General features: G+C 43.5%; 1 protein-coding gene across 1 annotated transcript in view; it reads left to right on the top strand.

Moving 5' to 3' along the window:
• Nucleotides 1-572: 572 nt before the first annotated feature.
• The window catches only part of NMT2 (N-myristoyltransferase 2), a 33,588-nt gene continuing 12,437 nt past the window's right edge, over nt 573-21,723 (top strand). The window contains exons 1-7 of the mRNA XM_082304299.1: nt 573-780; nt 8,737-8,872; nt 14,404-14,548; nt 19,660-19,778; nt 19,877-19,968; nt 20,075-20,191; nt 20,877-21,047. Of these exons, the coding sequence (XP_082160425.1) occupies nt 671-780; nt 8,737-8,872; nt 14,404-14,548; nt 19,660-19,778; nt 19,877-19,968; nt 20,075-20,191; nt 20,877-21,047 (890 nt within the window). The 5' untranslated portion in view covers nt 573-670. The remainder of the gene's footprint in view (nt 781-8,736; nt 8,873-14,403; nt 14,549-19,659; nt 19,779-19,876; nt 19,969-20,074; nt 20,192-20,876; nt 21,048-21,723) is intronic.

Below are 21,723 nucleotides of genomic sequence, written 5' to 3'. Positions count from 1 at the left end.
CATTCGACTCCAGTTTTTCTAGCATGGAGCTTGTAGAAATACAAAAGGCTTCGGGAAAAGCCCAAGTGCTGCGAGAGCCGGTGGCGGGGGACTGCCACGGCGGCCTCGGCAGCGCCTACGAGCGGCAACCTGGGCGTCGAAGTATTGATGGTGCGAGAAGGAAGCATCGGGAGCTGCAGCAGGCGCTCCCGCCCTGCTGCGGCCCGGCAGCTGCCGCCCCACCGAGCGGGACCCGCCTGCCTGCAAGCCCCGACCCCACGGCCCGGGGCCGGCCACCGCGGGGCCTGCGCCTCGGGCCTCCCCCGGCGGCGGAGGGCAGCGCCCTGGCTGCGGGGGCCGCGCCGCCCCGCTGCGGGGACCTGAGGCCCGGGGAAGGCAGGGGGCTCGGGTTTGATGTCGGCTACGAGGGCGCCGGACTGCGGCCGGGCGCGGGGGCGGCGCCGCCTGGGTGTGAGGGGCCGGGCCGGGCCGGGCCGGGCCCCCCGCGGCGCGGCACAGCCCCGCCCCGGTCCCCAGCGGGGAGCGGCCGGGCAGCCCCGGCGGCCTCCGCCTCCTCCGCCAGCACGGGGAGGACAGCAGCTAGAGGGAGCTCCTCCGGACTGCATCTGCCCGTGCGCCCCGGTTCCTTTCATAGGCTCCCCCGCCCCCTCCCCTCCCTCCTTCCCCCGTGATGGCGGAGGACAGCGAGTCTGCGGCCAGCCAGCAGAGCCTGGAGCTGGATGACCAGGACACCTGCGGCATAGACGGCGACAATGAGGAGGAGGCCGAGCACGCCAAGGGGTAGGGGCGCGCTGCGGGCCAGGCGGGCGGGCACAGCTCGGGGAGGCAGCTCCCGCGTCTGCCGCCGCGGCAGCTGTAGGGCTGGAGCTGCCGCCGCTGTGCGGGCCGGGCCGGGCCGGGCTCCCCGCGCCGCCCGGAGCGGGCCCCGCGGCGGGGCGGGCGGGGGGGCGTGCGAGGCGCGCTCCTGTCAGCCGGCGGGCGGCCTGCACGGCGCGGCGCGGCCCGGCCCGGCCCGGCCCGGCCCGGCCCGGCGCTCCTCCGCGGCGCCTGCGCGTGTGCCGCCCGCCGCCGAGGGGGCCCCGCCGGCGGCGCCCCGCGCCTTCCTCCGCGGCTGCCTTCCGCCGCAGCTGGCGGCCTGCGGGCGTGGGAGGACCCCGCCGCCGCGCCGTGCCGCCCGGCTCGGCTCCGCTCGCTCCTCCGGGGGCGGCCTTCGCCGAAGGGAGAGGCGGGGGGCCGGGTCCCCGGCCTGAGGTGAGCGGGGCGGCGGGGCTGGCGCTTCCCGGCCGGATACCGGCCTTCAAAGCGGGCCTTAAAAGGGAGGGTGAATCCTGTTTCGTTGTCTGCGCTCTTCCAGGATTTGGGGGCTTTTCTTGGGTGGGTTGGCCGCTAGGAAGCCCCCCGTCGCGGGTGAGGGCGCTCCGGGGAAATGCCCGCCGGCTGCCTTACTTGTTTCGGTTGGTTCGGACGGAGCGGCCCCGGCCCCTCACACGCTCCCCTCCCCGGCCCGGGACCTGTCCGGGCTCCGTCTGTGCCAGTCTGTCCTGCAGACGCTCCTCCTCAACGTCTTGTCCTCCTCAGCCCGTTGTCCAGAAGGAAATACCACTTCTAAACCCGCACGCTGTGGAGAGTAGAGCGCGCGTTTTACCCAGGCATTAGCCGGAGCCAGCGCTGTTGTTCTGGTTGTAGTTCCTTCTCCGCTAATCTTGCGTCTTAAATCTTCCCACGCTGCAGATCAGGCGCTGTCTCCAGTTGCTTGGGGAGCTGACGGGAGAGGCAGCCAGCACAACTGCTGCCCCTTGCACCCGGCCGCTCTCCGGCTGCCTGCAGCGTGGCTCCGTCTCGGGGCACAAGGTGCCGTGGGTCTGGCTTGCTCTGCAGCTGCGGGCTTTTGGGGCAGGGAAGTGGGAGGAATGTGTTTTAAAAATCGACTTCATTTAAATCTATTTCTTTGCTTCTTTGAGGGGTTAGAAAATGTGATTGCAGAGAAGATGCTTTGTTGTCGCAACTAGGAGTGGCTGGAGTAACCTAAAATAGAAATAGGTTAGTCTGTACACTGCTACACAAACATCTTCCTCATGAATTTCTGATTCATCTGGTTGAGAGCATTTCTGTAGGTGATTGATGTTTGAGGATGTACGCTGTTTGTCGTCTCCTGCCCCTAGGATCTGCTTGGCAACAAGCAGCTCTGCATCTTAAATGTGGCAAGAGAAATCTAAGAGACTTAGGAGGACTGACTTGTCTAAAAGGCAGGAAAGGGGAAAACTTCGATGCTTGCTGCTCTGTCAGTATAGTTGTGTCAAAAATAATTTTAGGAATCTTAAATCTGGGATATTAAAACGGGACAAAATAGTGCTTAGTTGTCTTGGGGCTTTTGTTACGTTTGTTTGCTTAAATATGCCACAGTTGATGATTCCCAAATATGTAAAAGTAATGCCTCTAAGAGCAGAGAATGATTATTTATTGCTCTTTGTAGGACCCAACCTGACGTGGCAGGCAAGACTGTTTGATAGCTGGGTGATGCCTGTCTAGAATTCATTCGTACCGTATTCCTGCTCCGCTTTCCTCTTCTGTTTGTGTGTGTGACCGGGCTGTAGCTGCGCTCTGCAGTGTAGCTAGGCTTGCGGCTACGCTGTGACAGCGAGTGTAAGAAGCAGCCGGGGAACAAAGAATTGCACTTTGGTGTGTTCTGAATCACAGCGTGCTCCTCTGCTCCGACTTGGGTCTCGCTGAGCTCTGAGGGACAACTGCTGTGGCTGCGGGCTGTACGATGTTATCCCCAAAACTTGTTTTTGTTGAATATTCTGAATGTATTTTAATGAGTATTTCAAAGAAGCTGCTTTATTCATCTTTGAATAAGAAAGTGAATGCTTCCAAGTAATATGAAGTTTAATTAAATTAGTGGTAGATCGTACCAGTAGAAGGAGCATCTAAGTATTAATATCAGTTTTCTATCATGTTTGTGATGTATGAAGTCTAAAATTGACTTTTGAATCACTTTGTTTTCTTGTAATCTTTGAGAATCTTGTTTTTTACTATTTGTCTGCAGGCTGAAGTATGCAAACAAATTCCATCAAATGATAAGAAAAATATTACCTTACAGCAAACACAAAGATCTACTCTTGATCTGGGAGATTAATCCATGGTAATAGGAGCCTAATTATTCCATTTTCTCCCTATCATAGTATATTAATTTTTGAGATAGCTTTAAAGTTTGCTTTGAGCTTTTAGATTAGGTTTTATATACCTAAGCAATTTATGAGCAGTCTTACTCCTTGAGACTACGTCTGTGTCAACTGACTTGCTAAATTCTGAATGGTCTCCGTTGCTGCCGATGGGTATTTAATCTCATGCTGCTTTAACCCTCACCTTTTTAGAAGGAGGTAGAGTATGTGTTGCGTGTCAGTCTCTAGTAGGATTGCTTTGTAAATGAAGTTGCTTTCAAGCTGTTTCTTTACATTTGAAAATAGATCCTTGTAATACTGACCACAGAAAACATGGTTTGTATATATACGTATGACTTTGATATTTTTTTTTTAAATTTGCTACTTTTTTATATGCTTGAGCACAGAAAATACCATTTTATAGTTCTCAACTGTGCAAATGTCTTTGTCCTCCGTTTCTGCTCCTGTTTTTTAGATGCAGGATTATGTATGTTGTGTGACTCATGGCTGTTCTCCTGTTCTGTGTCTGCAGCTTGCTCCTGCTAGATGCATTATGCTGTACTTGTTCTGTTCCATAATGAAGTGTTGTTTACAAAATAGCTTTGTTGGTGTGTGTGTAGACAAAAAATGTATTTATTGCACCTGAATCCACCCTGCTGAGCCTAGCTTTGTATGGTCTCTCAGTTCATTCTAAATAGCTCCTTATGCTCAATGGCAGAAAGGCTTTGGGCACAGAACACTTAGTAAACAGATGAGGAAAAAGTATGACCTTTAAACAACTCCCCCCAACCCTCACAAATGATTTACTTTGAATGTTTCAGTAGTATATCCCTTTGATTATTGTTAAATGACAACTTTATAACCAGCGCTACTTTTAGATTTAAAAAAATATATATATATTCAAGGTACTGGAGGCAGTGCTCAGTTTTAGCAGGTAAGATTTACGTCTTGGAGTACAGCCTTACAGACTTGAAGGGGGAGGCAGAGGAAACATGCAGAGCTTTGAGGAATATCTGTTGGGTTAGGTTTTAAGGCATTGCTACTAGGTTTTCATGCTCAAAAAATTTGCATTTCCAAGTACTGAAATGTGTGCAAATTAAATCCTTCATCCAGAGAGGTTGTTAGTAATGATAGTTTGTTACTAAGTGGAATTTGAAGGACTTAAGCCCTTCTGGTCAGGCCCTTCTTATTCTCTTGAAGTGGTGGTAGTCTAATACAGCAATGGGAAAGCTCTTTGCATCTAAGCCTCCATTTTCTTTATGAACCAAGGACAGCCCTAGTATAAACTTGGAAATTTTTTGGAGTCTTGCCCATATACGTGAGATCTGATTTTTGTGATCAAAAAGATCTATATAACATCTTCAGAAATGTAGTTTTGCAACCTCACTTACTCACAAAGAGAGAAAAATACTGTGAAGACAAAAACCCCACACAGGCCTAGGCCTTTGCAGTTTAAAAATAAACGTCTGAAGTGCATGTTTGGTTTTAAATTTGAGAAATTGCTAACTTAAAATTACCATTCCATGTAATTTAAAACAGATGTTGATATTACAAAAAGCTGTTTCTGCTAAAGCAGAATTTAGTGTCCAAAAAGGCAATTAAAATAACACTGACAAATATTCAGTGGGAAAGATTATCTCAAATCAAAACCAAGGGAGCCGAAACAGTTTGACCACCTGAGCAGAGTAACCATCACGCTCCTTCTGCTTCTTCCATCTCAGCTTTTCATACTTCTGCTCAGAGCTCCACAAAGTAAATTTCTCTGCCTTTGCCACACTTCTCCCCAAATGCAGTAAGTATCCCCATTTTTCAATTAAAAAACAAAAAACAACACAACACATGCAGGGAGAAGCAACGGTCTTTTTTTTTTCACATTTATGCAAAACACCAGATGTGTGTACATAAGTGGAAAGGTATGTGGGTGGGATCATGGGCTTGCATTTGTAACTTGCAGACAAAATCATAAAACTGTGGGCCTAAGTGACTGTCTGAGAGTCATATCCACAGCCTGTTTCTGTGGCAAGGTTAAGTCTTTTGGGGGCAGAACAAGGTCTTTTGACTCTTCTTTTGCCTCAGCTGAATTTTGATTTGCACGTCACTTTTGTGCTGTCCTCACTTCCTTCTTATTCATCAGACTGACAAAACCGTCATCGTGGATGCAGTTAAAAATATCTTAGACCACGTCTGCGCTTAGGTACACCTCAGTCTCAGTGTGTAGGCTCACCCTCCTGTCAGTAAAGTGCTCCTGGTGTAAGCGTGTCTCTACTAGACTGACGCAGTAAAAATCTTCCCCAAGTCTAACCTTGAATGTTTGTCTAAGTATAACCAGCTGTGGTCTATGTGGTGGGCTGGACTGGGGCAGATGTGTTGATCTGATGCGTGTAAAGGTTGTGTTTCCTGACCTGATGGCTAGAGGTAGCATCAACCTGAGCTGCATCCTGCTGCCCGTGTGGGGCCTGCGCTCCAAGTTGTGCCACTTCAGCGGTGGCAGGGTAGTTAGCAAAAGAGATTTCACGCTTAAAGGTCAGCTTTCATAGAAGTGGGAAGCTTTCCCGCAACCCCCCCCGCCCCCCAAAGTTAAGAGTGAGATACGTTTCATGGTATCATCATATAAGTATATCTGACCAGACAAAGGAGAACTCAGATCTTAGTCAGCACACAAGAATGTTTAATTAAGAGGAAAGCTTTCAATAGGAGTCTTTGCTTTTAATCTTGTTACCTTTGCATATCCTTTGTTCTGTCGTAATTACTACAAGTTGAGCAACAAAGTTCTTCCCTTCCCAGCCATTCTCACTCCCAGTTTTAGAGCCTTTTGGTTCTTTTCAAGGCAGAGTATGAGAAGGACAAAAAATCCTGAGATGTTTTGGTTTTGCTTTTGCCCTAATTTGCTTGGTATCTCTGGTTGTAACTTGTGTTGGACAAACCTGTTTACTCAGCAGAAGTTTCTGCGTGATGCCTGCTGCCAAATCTCTGGGTTGCAGGCATGCCTAAATAGTTGAAGGACAACTGGATCTCTCTTTAAATCCTCTTTTTACGTTCTGTGGACTGTACCAGTAAAAAAAGACTGACCCAAGCAGGAGACTGTGCATAAATAACTGCTCTGAATGGTGCCTGCATAACCTGTCAGACAAAAATATCAGTATTTATTTTGCAAGAGGCAGTGTGAAAGCTCTAAACCTGAAGGTCATAAGCCGAGGACTGGGATTTCAGAAGATTTTAAAAAAATCAGTAGTTCTAAACACCATATATATTTTACAGTAATTTAGTCCTGTCTTCCCTCTTTCCCAGCTAAAAAAATGTGCATTTCTATATCAAAAAGACCTTGAGCTGGTCAAAGAACAAACTAACATTATCCTGGTAAAAGTACAGTTTAACTGGGGATAACATTAGTCAAGTTTGGCAAAGCTGCTTTTTCTCCATAGCTGCCAAACTTCTTCTTGAGTACAGTCGTTCATCATTTTACCAAACTAAAGAAAACATTGACCCTCAGGTAATCCCAGTGTGCGGATTTCCCCTGTGATGTAATTGGGGCCAGCTCCTGCTGAAAGGCAAGACGACGAGCGAGCTGCACCTGTGTGACTCGGGGCTCGGTGCCTGCTGAGCGCGCCCGTTCGAGAAGGGTGTTTGCTGAAACTCCTAGCAGGCTGATGTTCACCGCAAAAGCCCTTGGGAGTCAGCTCAAGGACACGGTGGCATCATTGTTTGCTGTGTGTGAGAGGTTAGAGGAAAAGGCGAAAGTTTGTGGACAGTTCAAGAAAGAGGAAGAGTACCTCATTAAACGAATCTTAGCAAAGGTGAAATCACTTTCCCCAGTAGTTTTATCCCAGTTTTGCCAGAGGTGGTGAAGTCCTAGGTCTTGTACATGTTTGATTTTTTACTCTCTCACACTTATAACCTTGTGCCAGGCCTCTGGGTCTGTTCTGTGTTTAAATTCTGTACAAAATGTCAGCTTGGTATACAGACCTTCAAATAGATTTAAATTTGATTATTTTAAATTGAGGGTATAGAAATTGTTAACAGAATTGTCTAGGTGATCAGGCAGTATCTTCATTCTGCAACAGAAAATTTTCTCCCTGCCTCACTTATACAACTTCATCTTTTGTTTCTGCAGACTTCTGGTAAATACTACAAATTCTCTTTTCTCTCCTGTGTGAGGAGAGTGTTTGGTCAGCTACACTGCTGTCCGCTGAGTAACTGCTTGGTCCGATCCCAGAGGGTGCTGCTTTTATAACTCTCTCCCTTCTTTCTGGGAGCATAACTTAACCCACTGTAACTGTGAATGTTAAGGACTTGGGTTGATCTTTCACTGCAGGCTGTTCCAGAGAACAGTAATGATCTCACAAAAATGAGTCTTCGTTTAGTTGCATGTTTGATGAATTGTAGGCTTTTGACTTTCCAATTGGACGTTTGGGTGTTTTCGTGCCGACTTCAGCTGTGACAAGGTATAGATGCTAAGACTGGGCATCGTAATCTTGAAAGTGAGCATGTTACAGTGAATGACATGGCCCTTGCAAATGTGTTGGTCTTAATAACTTTAGTTATGTTCTTCTGAGTTCTCTTTCTTTTGGTTTGCCAGCATCATACCTGATTTTTTTCCCTGCAGAATTAAAATAAACAATTGTTTATTGCATTGACTTTTTTCTTTTCCAGTGAAAAACACCCAAGCCCCCCAAACCTCAATATCTGTCTTGAGCTCCATTATGTATGTATGGCTTTGCTGGGAGAATAACCTCTTGAAGAGGATTCGGTGTTAACTGACTCATTGCCTCCTTATTTGCCTTCCGTCTGAGAGCTGCCAACACCTCCCACACTTTGCAAATTCTAATCCAATTTTGATTCTATATCTTGATTATTTGTCAAATTAGAATCTCCTTTAAGAAGAAAGGAGTTGTATTATCAATAGCCAAAATGTGTCAGAATCTGCAAGTGCAATGTACACTTTTTTTTTTTTTTTTAATGAAAGTTGACGCCCTTGTACTTATTGTTTTAAAGCACAAATATTTGGTTAGTTTTGTGTTGTTTCTTACTGAGATTGCAGCAAGACTTTCATCACTACTTAAGTTAGAAACAAAATTCCCTGAAAACACAATGTTTTTGCTTGGATTCTTCTCAAATTCAGATATGCCTGATGGTTTAGCATGAAGGGGAGAAAATATCGGGCCACTAATAGAGTTACTGAATTTCCAAGGAGGTTACTTTCCTCAGTTCCTGCACTTTCCTGAGTTCCTCAGACCTATGTTGAATTTGGTCATTTCAAGCTTGTGCCGGGTAATAGTCTGGAGAAGAGCATTTGCTGTTGTGTAATGTCACAATATGACACTAGTGTGTCAAAACGCCTGGTTGTGCTGGGGTCTGAGTATAAAACAAATTAGAAAGCACTTGCAGCAAGTTTTCACCAATGCTCTCCGTTCCCCCCTTCCTTCCTTTCCCCTGCCTTTTCTTCACATTCAGACTGCTGTTAGATTTTTCATATTAAAATGCTGGTTTTTCCATATTTAACTTTTTTTTTCTTTTTTTAATCTTAAGCTCGGTGGTATTGATTTTTCTCATTGCACATTTTCTGAATCTCTGGCAGAAGTCCTGGAGGGGATTTGGGAGCGAAGAAGAAGAAAAAGAAGCAGAAGAGAAAAAAGGAGAAACCAAATTCTGGAGGCACCAAATCAGATTCTGCGTCTGACTCCCAGGAGATTAAAATTCAACAGCCTTCAAAAGTGAGAGCCTGGTTTTGTTTTAATTTGTGCTTGCTTTCTAATTTAATTTTAATTTGTGTGTTGCTTTTTGTAAAAGCGAGTTGGTAGTTCTGCCTTAACACGTCAGACTTAAGCAAATGGTTACTGTCCTGAATAGAGACAGAAGCAAGGTAAGACCTGGTGTTTGCAGACTGTATGAAGTTAGCTGGAGAGTCATCGTCACCACCACTGTGGTGTACTGTGAGAAAAGCAGAGGAGGAGGTGTTTTGTCTTTCTTTTCCAGCAGTTAGAATTCAGGCTAGTGACAGCTTCATCGCAGGGAATCTTAATCTGCAGTGGTAATGCTTTTAAATAGATCTTGTGTTTGATGAATTGCCTTTAGTTTAGCCACTATCTAACTTGGCTTAGCGCTGTTTCAGTAAGTTGTACACCATAATGCGCTCTCATGGCGAGCATCAGCAGTAGGAGGGAAAGTGTACCTGCTGTGCTAACCAGAGTCTCATTTGGGCAAACAAGCAGTTAAAAATAAAATACGGTAATCTCTACCATGGAGATACAGACTGAAGAAACTTTTTGCCATCTGAAAGGCCTCTGCTGTAAATAAGAATGCAAAATTACGTGAGGGGATGTACAATCTTTGTGGGCTTTGTGATGAAATAGCATCGTCTATGTGCTTTTGACTACCATGTTCTAAATGAATGGTGAATAATATGATGGGGTGGCTTTTTAACATACAGCTTTTATCTCAAGAGAAATCTGAGCATGAGAACTGAAGTTTATAACATGATGATAAGAAAGTTTATGGACCATTTAGCATGTTGAAGTAGTTATATTTGCTTTATCAGATTAATGTGGAGAAACTTACACCGTTGTACAAGTAGTACTATTCATCCCGTAAGATTTATCGAGTATATTGGGGCTACCAACTAATTTTAGGGAAAAAAAAAAAAGTTGTGTTCTGCCATATTAACATACGGATAGATTTTTTTGTTGTCCCTTTAGATCCTCTCTGTGTCACCCCCGTTGCTTTGAATGGGCACATTTGGCACAGGGGACACTTTAAAATATGTAGAGAGATCTTAAGTACTTTCTGATCTCACCAGATGTTTTGATACTGTGTTTCTATAAAGCATGTGGTGTGAATTGCTAATACAAGAAGACTGTTTGCAAGCGATAACCAAGTAACCTCAAACTCCTTTACAACGGGAGTGAGGTCAATTTTAATGTTAACAAAAACATAGTTCATTGCTGCGGTATCCTGGATGTTCCTTGGTTCCCTGCTGACCAAACGTATTATTCCATATGTTGCATCTAATTGCATTAAAAGGAAGCTGCTTCACTTTTCTGTTTTCATGTGCAAGATTTTAGTCCTCAGCACCTTGCAGTCTTGCACACCATTTCTCTAGTGTGATGCGTTTTGCAAATGTGGAAGCCTATCCTTGTTCTAAGTTGTGTACTTAGTGTGTCACGCTTCGTGATTATTTTACTGTCACAAGAAGTTTAGCCAGTTTGTTAGCAATGTTACAAAATTTTCTCTTATTGGCATAAAAGAAAAGCTCTTATTTAAGTCATTCTCTCAAGCTCTAGGCAGCTAAACCATTTTACTATTCTTCTACGGCTTCTACTTTTCTCTAGTTGTAAATGCATCAGCGTTGGCTGTTTTTTTTCACCTTCTCTGCTGTATTCCAGGTGTACACACTGATAAGTAGATGAGTTTCTCTGTCTTGGACAACTTTGCTGTTTTAAATATTTTTGAAAGCATTGTAAACTGCTGGTCTGGATCAGTGTGGAGAAGTGTATTTATTTTCTCTGCTACTCAAGTTATATTTAGATTTTGTATTCCTCATGCTACGTGAAATATACTATAGAAAAAAGGCTTTTAGCATTTGCTTGCTCTTGGTTGAAAAAAGGTTTACAAAATATTTCAGAGGAAAGTGACATTGTACACCTTACCTCTAAGAGAATATACGCAGAATCATCAAGTAGTACTCGGTGGGACTTCTTGAACTCATTGAAAATAATTTTGAAAAAAGATTTTGAGATCAGGTGAGTTTGTAAACAGGGGTACCAGTCTGGAGATGAGAAAAACAGAACAGTGAGTATCCTTGGCTTCTCCCTCTCTTATTCGTGATATTGGACTTTTTGAACACTGGCATGAGTGTAACCACAGCAATAAATGCTTGTTAGCATTGTATGCTTACGATGACCTTTAGGACACTTCACTGCACATCTTGCAAGACTTTGATATCTCCCCATTTCAAGTCTCAATGATGTAGACTGTCCACACTGACACAAATGAAGCTTGCCAGATCTGCAATATTATCAGTCATTATTGCAGTCACCAATGGCCTACACAACATAGTCACAGAATAACTTAGATTGGAAGGGACCTCTGGAGGTCTTTTGACCAACTTCCTGCTTAGAACAGATCCAACTAGATCAGGTTGCTCAGGCCTAGGTCAGGTTGTTTGGTTTCCTAGGATGGAGACTCCACAACCTCTGTGGGCAACCTATTCCAGTATTTGACTATGGTTGTGGTTAAAAAAATAATAATTCCTTATGTCTAAATGGATTTTGCTGGTTTGCAACTTGCGTCCGTTGTTTCTTGTCCTATCGTTGGACTCCTCTGAAAAGACTTGGCTCAGTTTTCTTTATGTGCTCCCATTAGGCAGCAGTAAGATTTCTCCTGCTCCCTTAACCTTTTCTTCTTAAGGCTGAGCAAATCAAGGTCTCTCATCTTCTCCTTGTATGTCATGTGCTTCAGCTCCCCAGTCATCTTGGTGGCCCTCCATTGAACTCGCTTCACTATGTCAATGTTTTCCTTGTAATGGGGAACGCAAAACTGTGAGATGTGATCTCGGGGGTGCCAGATAAAGGGGAAGACTTGCTGGCCAGTCTTACTGGTACAACCCAGTATGCAGCTGTCCTCCTTTGCTGGCCAGCAAACTGCTGGCTCATGTTCAGCTCTCTGCCCACTGAGACCTCCAAGTTCTTTTCTGCAAAGCTGCTTCCTGGCCAGTCAATGCTGGCCTCTGCCATTGTGTGGGCTTTTTCTGTCCCAGATGCAGGACTTTGCATTTGCCTTTGTTAAACTTCATGAAGTTTCTGTTTCGAGCCTATCAAAGTGGCTTTGAATAGCAGCTCTGCGGTCCAGCATATCAACCATTCTTCCGAACTGGGTATCATCTATGAACTTGCAGAGAAAGCACTCTTTGTCACATCCAGATCGTTAAACAGTATTGACCCTTCAGTTCTTAAAATCCTTCCCCTTGCCTTCTTGAAGATGGGTGTGACATTTCCCTTTTTCCAGTCATAAGAAACCTCCACTAACTGCTATAACCTTTTAAACTTGATAGATGCTTGTTGCAGTAACATCAGCCAGCTCCCTCAGCACCCTCGGATGCATCTGGTCTCTTCTTATGGGCCCATGCATGATTAGTTTGCTAAGTGGTCCCTAACTTTCTCTCCTGCTGTGGTTAATGGGAGTCTCCCAGACTGTGCTACAAGGCTCAGGGACATCAAAGGTCTGAGGTCAGATCTTGTCACCAAAACTGAGGCAAAAAAAGCATTGCATCTCTCAGCCCTGTTGCACAACAGTGCCGTCTTGTGCTGTGAGGAGATAGTTCCCCTAAACTGAAATTAAACAAAATCACTCTTCTTTCTAATTTATGTGAAGTTCTCTGTAGGTTTTTCTTGCTTTCCATTAAAGGAAAACAAAAAGGGTTGAAAGTAAACTTCTTAGCCAGGCTGATCTCTGAACATTTTGAAAGGAGATTCCTTCTGATGTCCCTAGCCATGTTATATTTAGCAGCAGAACATGAACTTTTTACTTTACATATGATAGTAAGATCTTTTTAGAACCTAATATCTTTGGTTTAGATTTTCTGTTTTTTCTTCTTCTTTGTGTAAAAAAAACATTAGAGACTTAAAATAAACATACAAAATAAATTACGGTATGTCAATATTTATGTATGATTTCATAATGTACTGATAAGATTTCAGAATTTATCTAGTGGCATTAGAAGTATTTGTATCAGGCCAGTGTGTAATAGACAAATTGATTTTTAGCTGAGAAAAGTAACTTATGTCACTGTAATCTGGATCTAGAAATAGGGTAGGTTTTTTTTATGCTGCAATAGAGTTGCTCTGAAGTGTGTAAATATGTTAATTGACAACTACTCAGATGACAGGTGTTTAAACCATGCTCACAGGTAAAATTTCGCAATACTTAAATTAATGAAAGAAATTGTATAATGTTTAGAGAGTACAGGTTTTTATTATAAATAGAAAATGATGGCCTGCTTGAGCTACAGGCAGGGAGTTTTACTCCTTCTGTGACTGAGGATACTAGAGGCAGATGCCTATCCAAATGAAGCTTTACATCCTTATTACATGTAATTTATGGTGGTTTTTCAACACATGAATCCTGGGAAGAAAGTGAAATACAGAAATAGTGATCCATTGATATTCAGTAAAAAAAAGATCTGACTTGAAATCTCCATGCAGAATTGCTTAAAATTTTCCAATGCATTTGAGACTATTTCTTCAAATGTATTTATTGCACGGCAGTCTGGGAAAACCTGAGCACAAGCATGCTGTTAGTATGCCTCAGAACAGACTTATCACTTGGGAGATTACAAAACAAAACAAATATACAGATTAAAAAAGAGAGAGAGAAAAATCCCTTTAGATTTAGAAGTCTGTTGCCATCATTCCTCTGTACTTTCCTATGCAGGTAAAATTCTCATTCCAGTTACACTTACTCAGAGTGATCAAAAATGAGGGTTTAAGAGCTCAGTTTAGAAATGCTTAACCTTAGTTTTTATGCTTTTCAAATAACTTTTCTATAAAGATTTTTCAACTTTTAAGTGGAAATTTTATTTTATGTCTGTCTGCTTTTATCAGTTAAAAGTTATCTTTAGCTGTGAGTGTTGGCACAGTTGGTGTTAGTGGCAGGATAGTTAACTCCTACATATGATACAATGCAGAAAGGTTCCTACTATAATAATTGCAAGCTAATAGAAAGCAGATACAATATAACTAAGGTTAAAAAGTGGATATTTGTAGCAATACAGTGTACCTGAAATACTGAACCATAGTGAATTTAAATATTCTTTTATACTGTGTGTATAAAGTACAACTTCAAACATCTCTGTATGTACCAATGGTATCTTTAGATTGTTACATATCTAAGCTGATCTGCTTTTTGCTGTTTTATTGTATTTTACTGGGGGCAGGGCCAGGGAATACAAGAAGCTTTTTATTGTGATACTGGTATCCTGCCTTAATGCTGCAGTATTTGTGTTAAAAACACTGAAGTTTCATGGTTAAATGCAAGCACTGCTCAAAACTTTCAAGTATTTTTGTGAAGTTGCTTGTCTGTTGCCCACCTAATTTTCCACCCTTCTGCCTCCGAAGGTTATATCTAAACTAACCATGATAAGAAGAGTACATGAAAGAATACAATACAGCAAAATAAATGAACATGTTTGTACAACTTGTTCAAAGTAAACATACTCGGTAAGCTTCCTCTTCCCTTTGTCTCTGTGCAGAATCCAGCCATTCCAATGCAGAAGCTTCAAGACATCCAGAGAGCGATGGAGCTGCTCTCTGCATGCCAAGGCCCAGCAAAGAATATTGATGAGGCTACCAAACGTAAATACCAGTTTTGGGATACGCAACCTGTACCTAAACTTAGTAAGTTTAACTGGATCTGGGCATAAGATCTGTCTTACTGACCACTAGAAGAATGTGTGCCATGTTCTCTAAAATGGGTATGAAGTTGGACTGTGTGCAGTAGAGATCCTTAATCTTTTGTGTAGTTTATGTGGAATTCTTGAAATTCTCCAGGAAGGTGCCTGCCGCCCGCCAAATCATACGCAACAAAATATGGTGTTAATAAATCTCATTCTGATGCTCTCTATAAAAATGGGAAATGCTATTGAAATGGTATTCCTTTGTATATTTTAGGTCTGAACTCTTGAACAACAGAACGTGGAAGTCTTTTCCACTTGAGGAAAAATAAGAACTGTTAAGTGGTGACAAAGAATAAACTTTGGTTTTATTTATTTATTTATTTATTTATTTTCCCTTAATTTTTTCTTTTCAATAGATAGATTTGCTGTTACAGAGATGATTACTCTCCTGCTGTAGGTTACACTGTTTACATGCAGCTTTAAGGGGATAATGGTGCTTCTCTCATGCATGAACACTTTTACTGCTGTGTGTTCACGTGCTTCCTCCGTGACATACGCTACCTTGAAGATATGCTTTCTCAGAGTCCATTCTCTGTTCTTGGTACCAAGTGAGATGGTGAGGTGACCTCTCCTTGCCTTTAATTTTGTCAGTCATTTGGCAGATTACTTTTTATACTGATCTGGTCTCTGATAACGCAGTTGGTAAATCTTAATCTGTGTTGGAGAAGATAGTTGCTGACTCTCTTGCTTTTTCTGAATTGCTTTCTAAACCTTCTTCCCCCTTCGTTACCTTCAAGTTAAGCAGTTGTAGCTCTTCAGTGCCAATGAAACTGCGGGACCCCACAAGTAAAGCAGCCTCAGTGCAATAGCTGTCATTGTGCTGTTCTGCGCGTTTCTCTCTGTGGCATTGGAGACTGGTGTAGAATAAGCAGAAATAAGGTAGAGTCTAAAGCACAGGAGCACTCTGCTCTCTCTCTCCACAGGGCAGCATTTCACATTAATCCATTTCTATAGCTTAATCCACAGTGATCTCATTTCTCCCTGACTTGCTTGCATAGAGAAGTCGAGAGCAGAGTCCCTGGATGCAATATTTTCCACTTAATTGAACTGGCCTGCCCTGGCTCTTCTCCATACAAACTCTATCCAGATACCTCTGTAAACTAATGGTAGTAATTGTCACAGTAATCCTGCCTAGGTGGAGGAAGAGCCTAGTTGAAAGAAGTTGATGTGTAAATCAAAAAATAGTCTTGCCGTAATAAAGCTTTTTCAGAGCTAGTTCAGGTGTCTGCATAGCAGTTCCAGGAGTTCAGTTCAGGTTAGTCAATATATCTTACAGCACTTCTATAGAGATGAGAGTCTGTCACTTGCCAGCCTAGAAGGACCAATACATTGACTCTAAAAATGATTTGTTAGTGTTGTGCAGTAGAAATATGCCTCGTTGAATTTGGCTGGCAGAGGTTTTGTTCAACAGTGTTTAGGAATTGCTTCTTGATCCCACTGATATTTTTTTTAAGCTTTTTCTTTATCTACTGAATGAACATACTGGGAATTCTTCACTATTTGATATGCTGGATACATTTAGGTGGGGAACAAAAGATCAGTTGATTCAAGAAATAGCTGTAGGGATCTTTGGATTAAATTAACTTCAGAATCCTTCTGCATTCTAGTTAAGGTTGTTAGCAATGGGTCCTTTAGTTAGGCCAAGTCTGCCGTGTAGTGGCAGTAACATTTAGGCTGTTGATACTTTCCAGAGTTTGTATAAAGATGCCGGTAATGATGACCTTCCAAACTGGATGGCAGGCCATAACTATTTGTCAGGATCACGCATCATTTCGGAAAACTTCATATCACAAAGGAACATCTGACTATCTAGAGCTTGATGATGGTGATGATAGGGTTAAGCATTTATGGGTGAGAATCAGGGGGAAGGCCAGCAAGGCAGATATCATGGTGGGAGTCTGTTATAGACCACCCAACCAGGATGAAAAGGCAGACGAAATAGTCTATAAGCAGCTGGGAGAAGTCTCACGATCACTAGCCTTTGTTCTCGTGGGAGACTTCAACTTACCAGGTGTCTGCTGGAAATACAACACAGCAGAGAGGAAACAGTCTAGGAGGTTCCTGGAGTGCATGGAAGATAACTTCCTGACACAGCTGGTGAGGGAGCCAACTAGGGAATGTGCCCTGCTGGACCTGTTGTTTGTGAACAGAGAAGGACTCGTGATGGTGATGTGATGGTTGGAGGCTGTCTTGGGCATAGCGATCATGAAATGATAAAGTTTTAGATTCTTGGAGAAGTAAGGAGGGGGGTGAGCAGAACTGCTACCTTGGACTTCTGGAGGGCAGCTTTGTCCTGTTTAGGAGCCTGGTTGACAGAGTCCCTTGGGAGGCAGTCCTGAAGGGCAAAGGAGTCCAGGAAGGCTGGACATTCTTCATGAAGGAAATCTTACAGGCACAGGAGCAGCCCATCCCCATGTGTGAAAAGACGAGCTGGTGGGGAAGAAGACCGGCCTGGCTGAACAGAGAGCTTTGGCTGAAGCTCAGGAAAAAAAGGAGAGTTTGCAACCTTTAGAAGAAGGGGCAGGCAACTCAGGAGGACTACAAGGATGTCGTGAAGTTATGCAGAGAGAAAATTAGAAGGGCCAAAGCCCAACTAGAACTTAATCTGGCTGCTGCCATAAAAGACAATAAAAAGTGTTTCTATAAATAAATTAGCAACAAAAGAAGGGCTAAGGAGAATCTCCACCCTTTATTGGATGTGGGGGGAAACATAGTGACAAAGGATGAGGAAAAGGCTGAGGTATTTAATGCCTTCTTTGCCTCAGTCTTTAATAGTCAGGCCAGTTGTTCTTGGGGTACCCAGCCCCCTGAGGTGGAAGACAGGGACAGGGAGCAGAATGAAGCCCCCATAATCCAAGGGGAAATGGTTAGTGACCTACTACACCGCTTAGACACACGCAAGTCTATGGGGCCGGATGGGATCCACCCAAGGGTACTGAGGGAGCTGGCAGAAGTGCTCACCAAGCCACTTTCCATCATTTATCAGCAGTCCTGGCTAGCCAGGGAGGTCCCAGTCAACTGGAGGTTAGAAAATGTGGTGCCCATCTACAAGAAGGGCCGGAAGGAGCATCTGGGGAACTGCAGGACTGTCAGCCTGACCTTGGTGCTGGGGAAGGTTATGGAGCAGATCATCCTGAGTGCCATCACACAGCATGTACGGGACAACCAGGGGATGGGGCCCAGTCAGCATGGTTTTATGAAAGGCAGGTCCCGCTTGACTGACCTGATCTCCTTCTATGACAAGGTGACCCGCTTAGTGGATGAGGGAAAGGCTGTGGATGTTGTCTACCTGGACTTTAGTAAAGCCTTTGACACCGTTTCCCACAGCATTCTCCTGGAGAAACTGGCTGCTCATGGCTTGGATGGGAGTATTCTTTGCTGGGTAAAGAACTGGCTGGATGGCCGGGCCCGAAGAGTTGTGGTGAATGGAGTTAAATCCAGTTGGCGGCCAGTCACAAGTGGTGTTCCCCAGGGCTCAGTATTGGGGCCAGTTCTGTTTAATGTCTTTACCAATGATCTGGACAAGGGGATGGAGTGCACCCTCAGTAAATTTGCAGATGACACCAAGTTGGGTAGGAGTGTCGATCTGCTGGAGGGTAGGAAGGCCCTACAGAGGGACCTGGACAGGCTGGATCAATGGGCCAAGGCCAATTGTATGAGGTTCAAGAAGGGTCAGTGCCAGGTCCTGCACTTGGGTCACAACAACCCCATGCAACACTACAGGCTGGGGGAGGAGTGGCTGGAAAGCTGCCTGGTGGAAAAGGACCTGGGGGTGTTGGTTGACAGCCGGCTGAACATGAGCCAGCAGTGTGCCCAGGTGGCCAAGAAGGCTAACAGCATCATGGCTTGTATCAGAAATAGCGTGGCCAGCAGGACTAGGGAAGTGATTGTCCCTTTGTACTCAGCACAGGTGAGGCTGCACCTTGAATACTGTGTTCAGTTTTGGGCCCCTCACTGCAAGGAAGACATCGAGGTGCTGGAGTGGATCCAAAGAAGGGCAACGAAGTTGGTGAAGGGTCTAGAGCACAAGTCTTATGAGGAGCGGCTGAAGGAACTGGGGTTGTTAAGTCTGGAGAAGAGGAGGCTGAGGGGAGACCTTATTGCTCTCTACAGCTGCCTGAAAGGAGGTTGGAGCGAGGTGGGGGGTTGGTCTCTTCTGCCAAGTAACAAGTGATAGGACGAGAGGAAACAGCCTCAAGTTGCACCAGGGAAGTTTAGTTGGATATTAGGAAGAATTTCTTTACTGAAAGGGTTGTCAAGCATTGGAAGAGGCTGCCCAGGGAAGTGGTTGAGTCCCCATCCCTGGAGGTATTTAAAAGATGTGTGGATGTGGTGCTTAGGGACATGGTTTAGTGGTGGAATTGTCATTGCGAGGTTAATGGTTGGACTCAGATGATCTTAGAGGTCTTTTCCAACCTAAACGATTCTATGATTTGGCAGGTGCTGCTCCATTGAAGAGAAACAGCTTCTGTTCATAGCTATATACTGAGGGACTGGAGTTGTAAAGCAAGAGAGGAGAAGAAGCAGGCTTTCATGTAGGATTTTAGGAAGAAGTTCCACATTTCACCACCATCCCTTAAATGCCCTGGCTTTGCCATGCCACTGCTCCTGAGTAATCCTGTTGAGTTCAGGTCTGTTCAAGTCAGTGGTAAACAGGATCCAAGCCATAGCTTGTTAGCTGTGAGTACAACATGTTTCTCATCATGAGACCATGGATCTCGTGGCTGGCTAAATACTGTGCATGTGCTGATAAATTGCTGTCCTGTGTTATGAAATACTGGGTATCAGTTGAGGTAGCGTAGTTCTGTGCGTATCTATAAATATTCTGATGAGACAATCATTAATCTGAATGCGATCTGTGAGAATGGGCAGTAGTATAAGCTAATAATACTGATTTTTTTTCAGCATTTTTTAAAAGCTTCATGTTCCTATCACAGAATTATGAGAAAATACATGATGTGAGTTAAATGCAGTTTTGAGAACTATCAGGAAAGCTAGCAATGTAACTGTTCTTTTTTTTTTTTTTTTTTTTTTAACCTTCTCCCTCAAAAGATGAAGTTATAACTTCACATGGTGCAATTGAACCAGATAAGGACAATGTCCGCCTAGAGCCATATTCTTTGCCACAAGGTTTTATGTGGGACACATTGGATCTTAGCAATGCTGAAGTTGTAAGTAAAAGAATTTTTATATGTATCTAAAATCATTGAATTTTATTCTGATTGATGCATGTGAATAAATCTTTGGATTTTTTTGTGTGTGTTTTCAGCTGAAGGAGTTATACACACTGTTAAATGAGAATTATGTAGAAGATGATGATAATATGTTTAGGTTTGATTATTCACCTGAATTTCTTCTGTGGTGAGTAGCAAGTTCCACATTCTGCTCTGGCTGGAGTGCAAAGAAGGGTGTTTTTATTACATCTTCTTAGGCAGTAATTTGTAATTATTTCTGTCATCAATTCTAGGGCGCTGCGTCCTCCGGGCTGGTTACCCCAATGGCACTGTGGGGTTAGAGTGTCTTCAAACAAAAAACTGGTAGGATTCATAAGTGCCATCCCTGCAAATATTCGTATTTATGACAGGTAAAATGCACCATTACTTTTATGTTAGTAAAAGAATAACACCATGAAACAAATCTTAAACTGGTATCCATTGCCATAGAGAACTTAAAAAGAGAGAAGGAGGCTCACTGACCGTAAAGAGTCAGAAAAATCCTGTGTATGTAGCACAGCTTTTTTTTTTTTTCTCTCCCCCTCTTCCCACCCCTCCCGGTTCTCCCCCCCCCCGAAAAGCTTGTGGGCTCCTTACGATGAAAACCAGTAATACATGTTTAAGGAATTTGCTTATTGATAGATGATACAGATAATGACATAGAATTTCCTGACCCTACTGAAAAGTATTTAAAGGATAGTCAGTCAGTGGGACTTCCTTGGCCAGGTCTTCGTACACTGACAGTCATACAGTATTATGATACCGCATAGCATGTGCTTGGATGCCATTCTGCATCTTGAAGTAAGGCAATTGCTTAAGTCTTGATAGAGCTCTGAAATAAGAGTGTTGCAAATAACTTAGACACAGCTTGCATATTGCACAATTTGCCATTGCAGTTGCAATCTCATAGATTAGTATTTGTTGCTGATGTACTTTGTCACAGGCCGATTTATTTTTACCTCAGATTCTTCTGTCACAACATGGAAGACTACAGTTATGCAAATGAAAATGTGCAATGTGCAACTCTAACTTTTCCACTATTTAATGTCCTTTTAGTGTGAAGAAAATGGTAGAAATCAATTTTCTGTGTGTCCATAAGAAACTGAGATCTAAACGGGTAGCACCTGTACTGATTCGGGAAATAACCAGAAGAGTAAACCTGGAAGGAATTTTTCAAGCTGTTTACACTGCTGGAGTGGTACTCCCCAAACCTGTGGCCACTTGCAGGTAACCTAGGTGATGTTCATAATAATATCAGTTCCTATAGCAGTCATTTTAAAGAACATTTTATGTAATTGGCTAGAAACAATAAAAGCATAAAATTCAAAGAAATTAAATGTTGTGACTAACCTGAAGGTCTGAGTGTTTGTCAGGGTGGTTTTTCTTGGTTTCTTTTTTTTTTTTTTCTTCTCCCTCTTCCCTCCCTCCCAGTGCCTTGGATAAAACAGCTTCTCAGACTAAAATCTAATTTTGGGGTTGTTTATCGTACCTTAAATAGACTAATAGATGTTTCTGTTGACCTTCTGGTGGAAGCCATGCTAGCAATGACAACATTGTATACCTGTGTTTTTCATGTGGCCTGTTTCCCTGCTGGGACACTTCCCTGTTGATCTGGTTGCTTGCCAAAGATGGCAGAGCATTTCTGGGAATTGTATGATTTGCTTTTTTGAAATACTTTCGTCTTTCCTGGAGAAAGGACTTCATCGGCATTTGGTAAAGATGGGAAAACTATCACGTGAGAAGAGTTGTATGTAATCAAATATAATTTCGTTTGCTTGGAATGGACTTTATTTCTACTGGGAAAAGTTCAGTTCTAGCAGTATTAGTTCAGCTGTCTATCCTTCTGGAGGATAGGGTACTTTTTGATTTGAAATGGGTTTTCCACCTATCAACACCAAAGATC

Source organism: Platalea leucorodia, assembly GCF_965183815.1.
Source record: "Platalea leucorodia genome assembly, chromosome: 1".
NCBI classification, from domain to species: Eukaryota; Metazoa; Chordata; class Aves; order Pelecaniformes; family Threskiornithidae; genus Platalea; species Platalea leucorodia.
The sequence above is the reverse complement of the archived record's forward strand: the minus strand, read 5'-3'. Positions and strand labels throughout refer to the sequence as shown.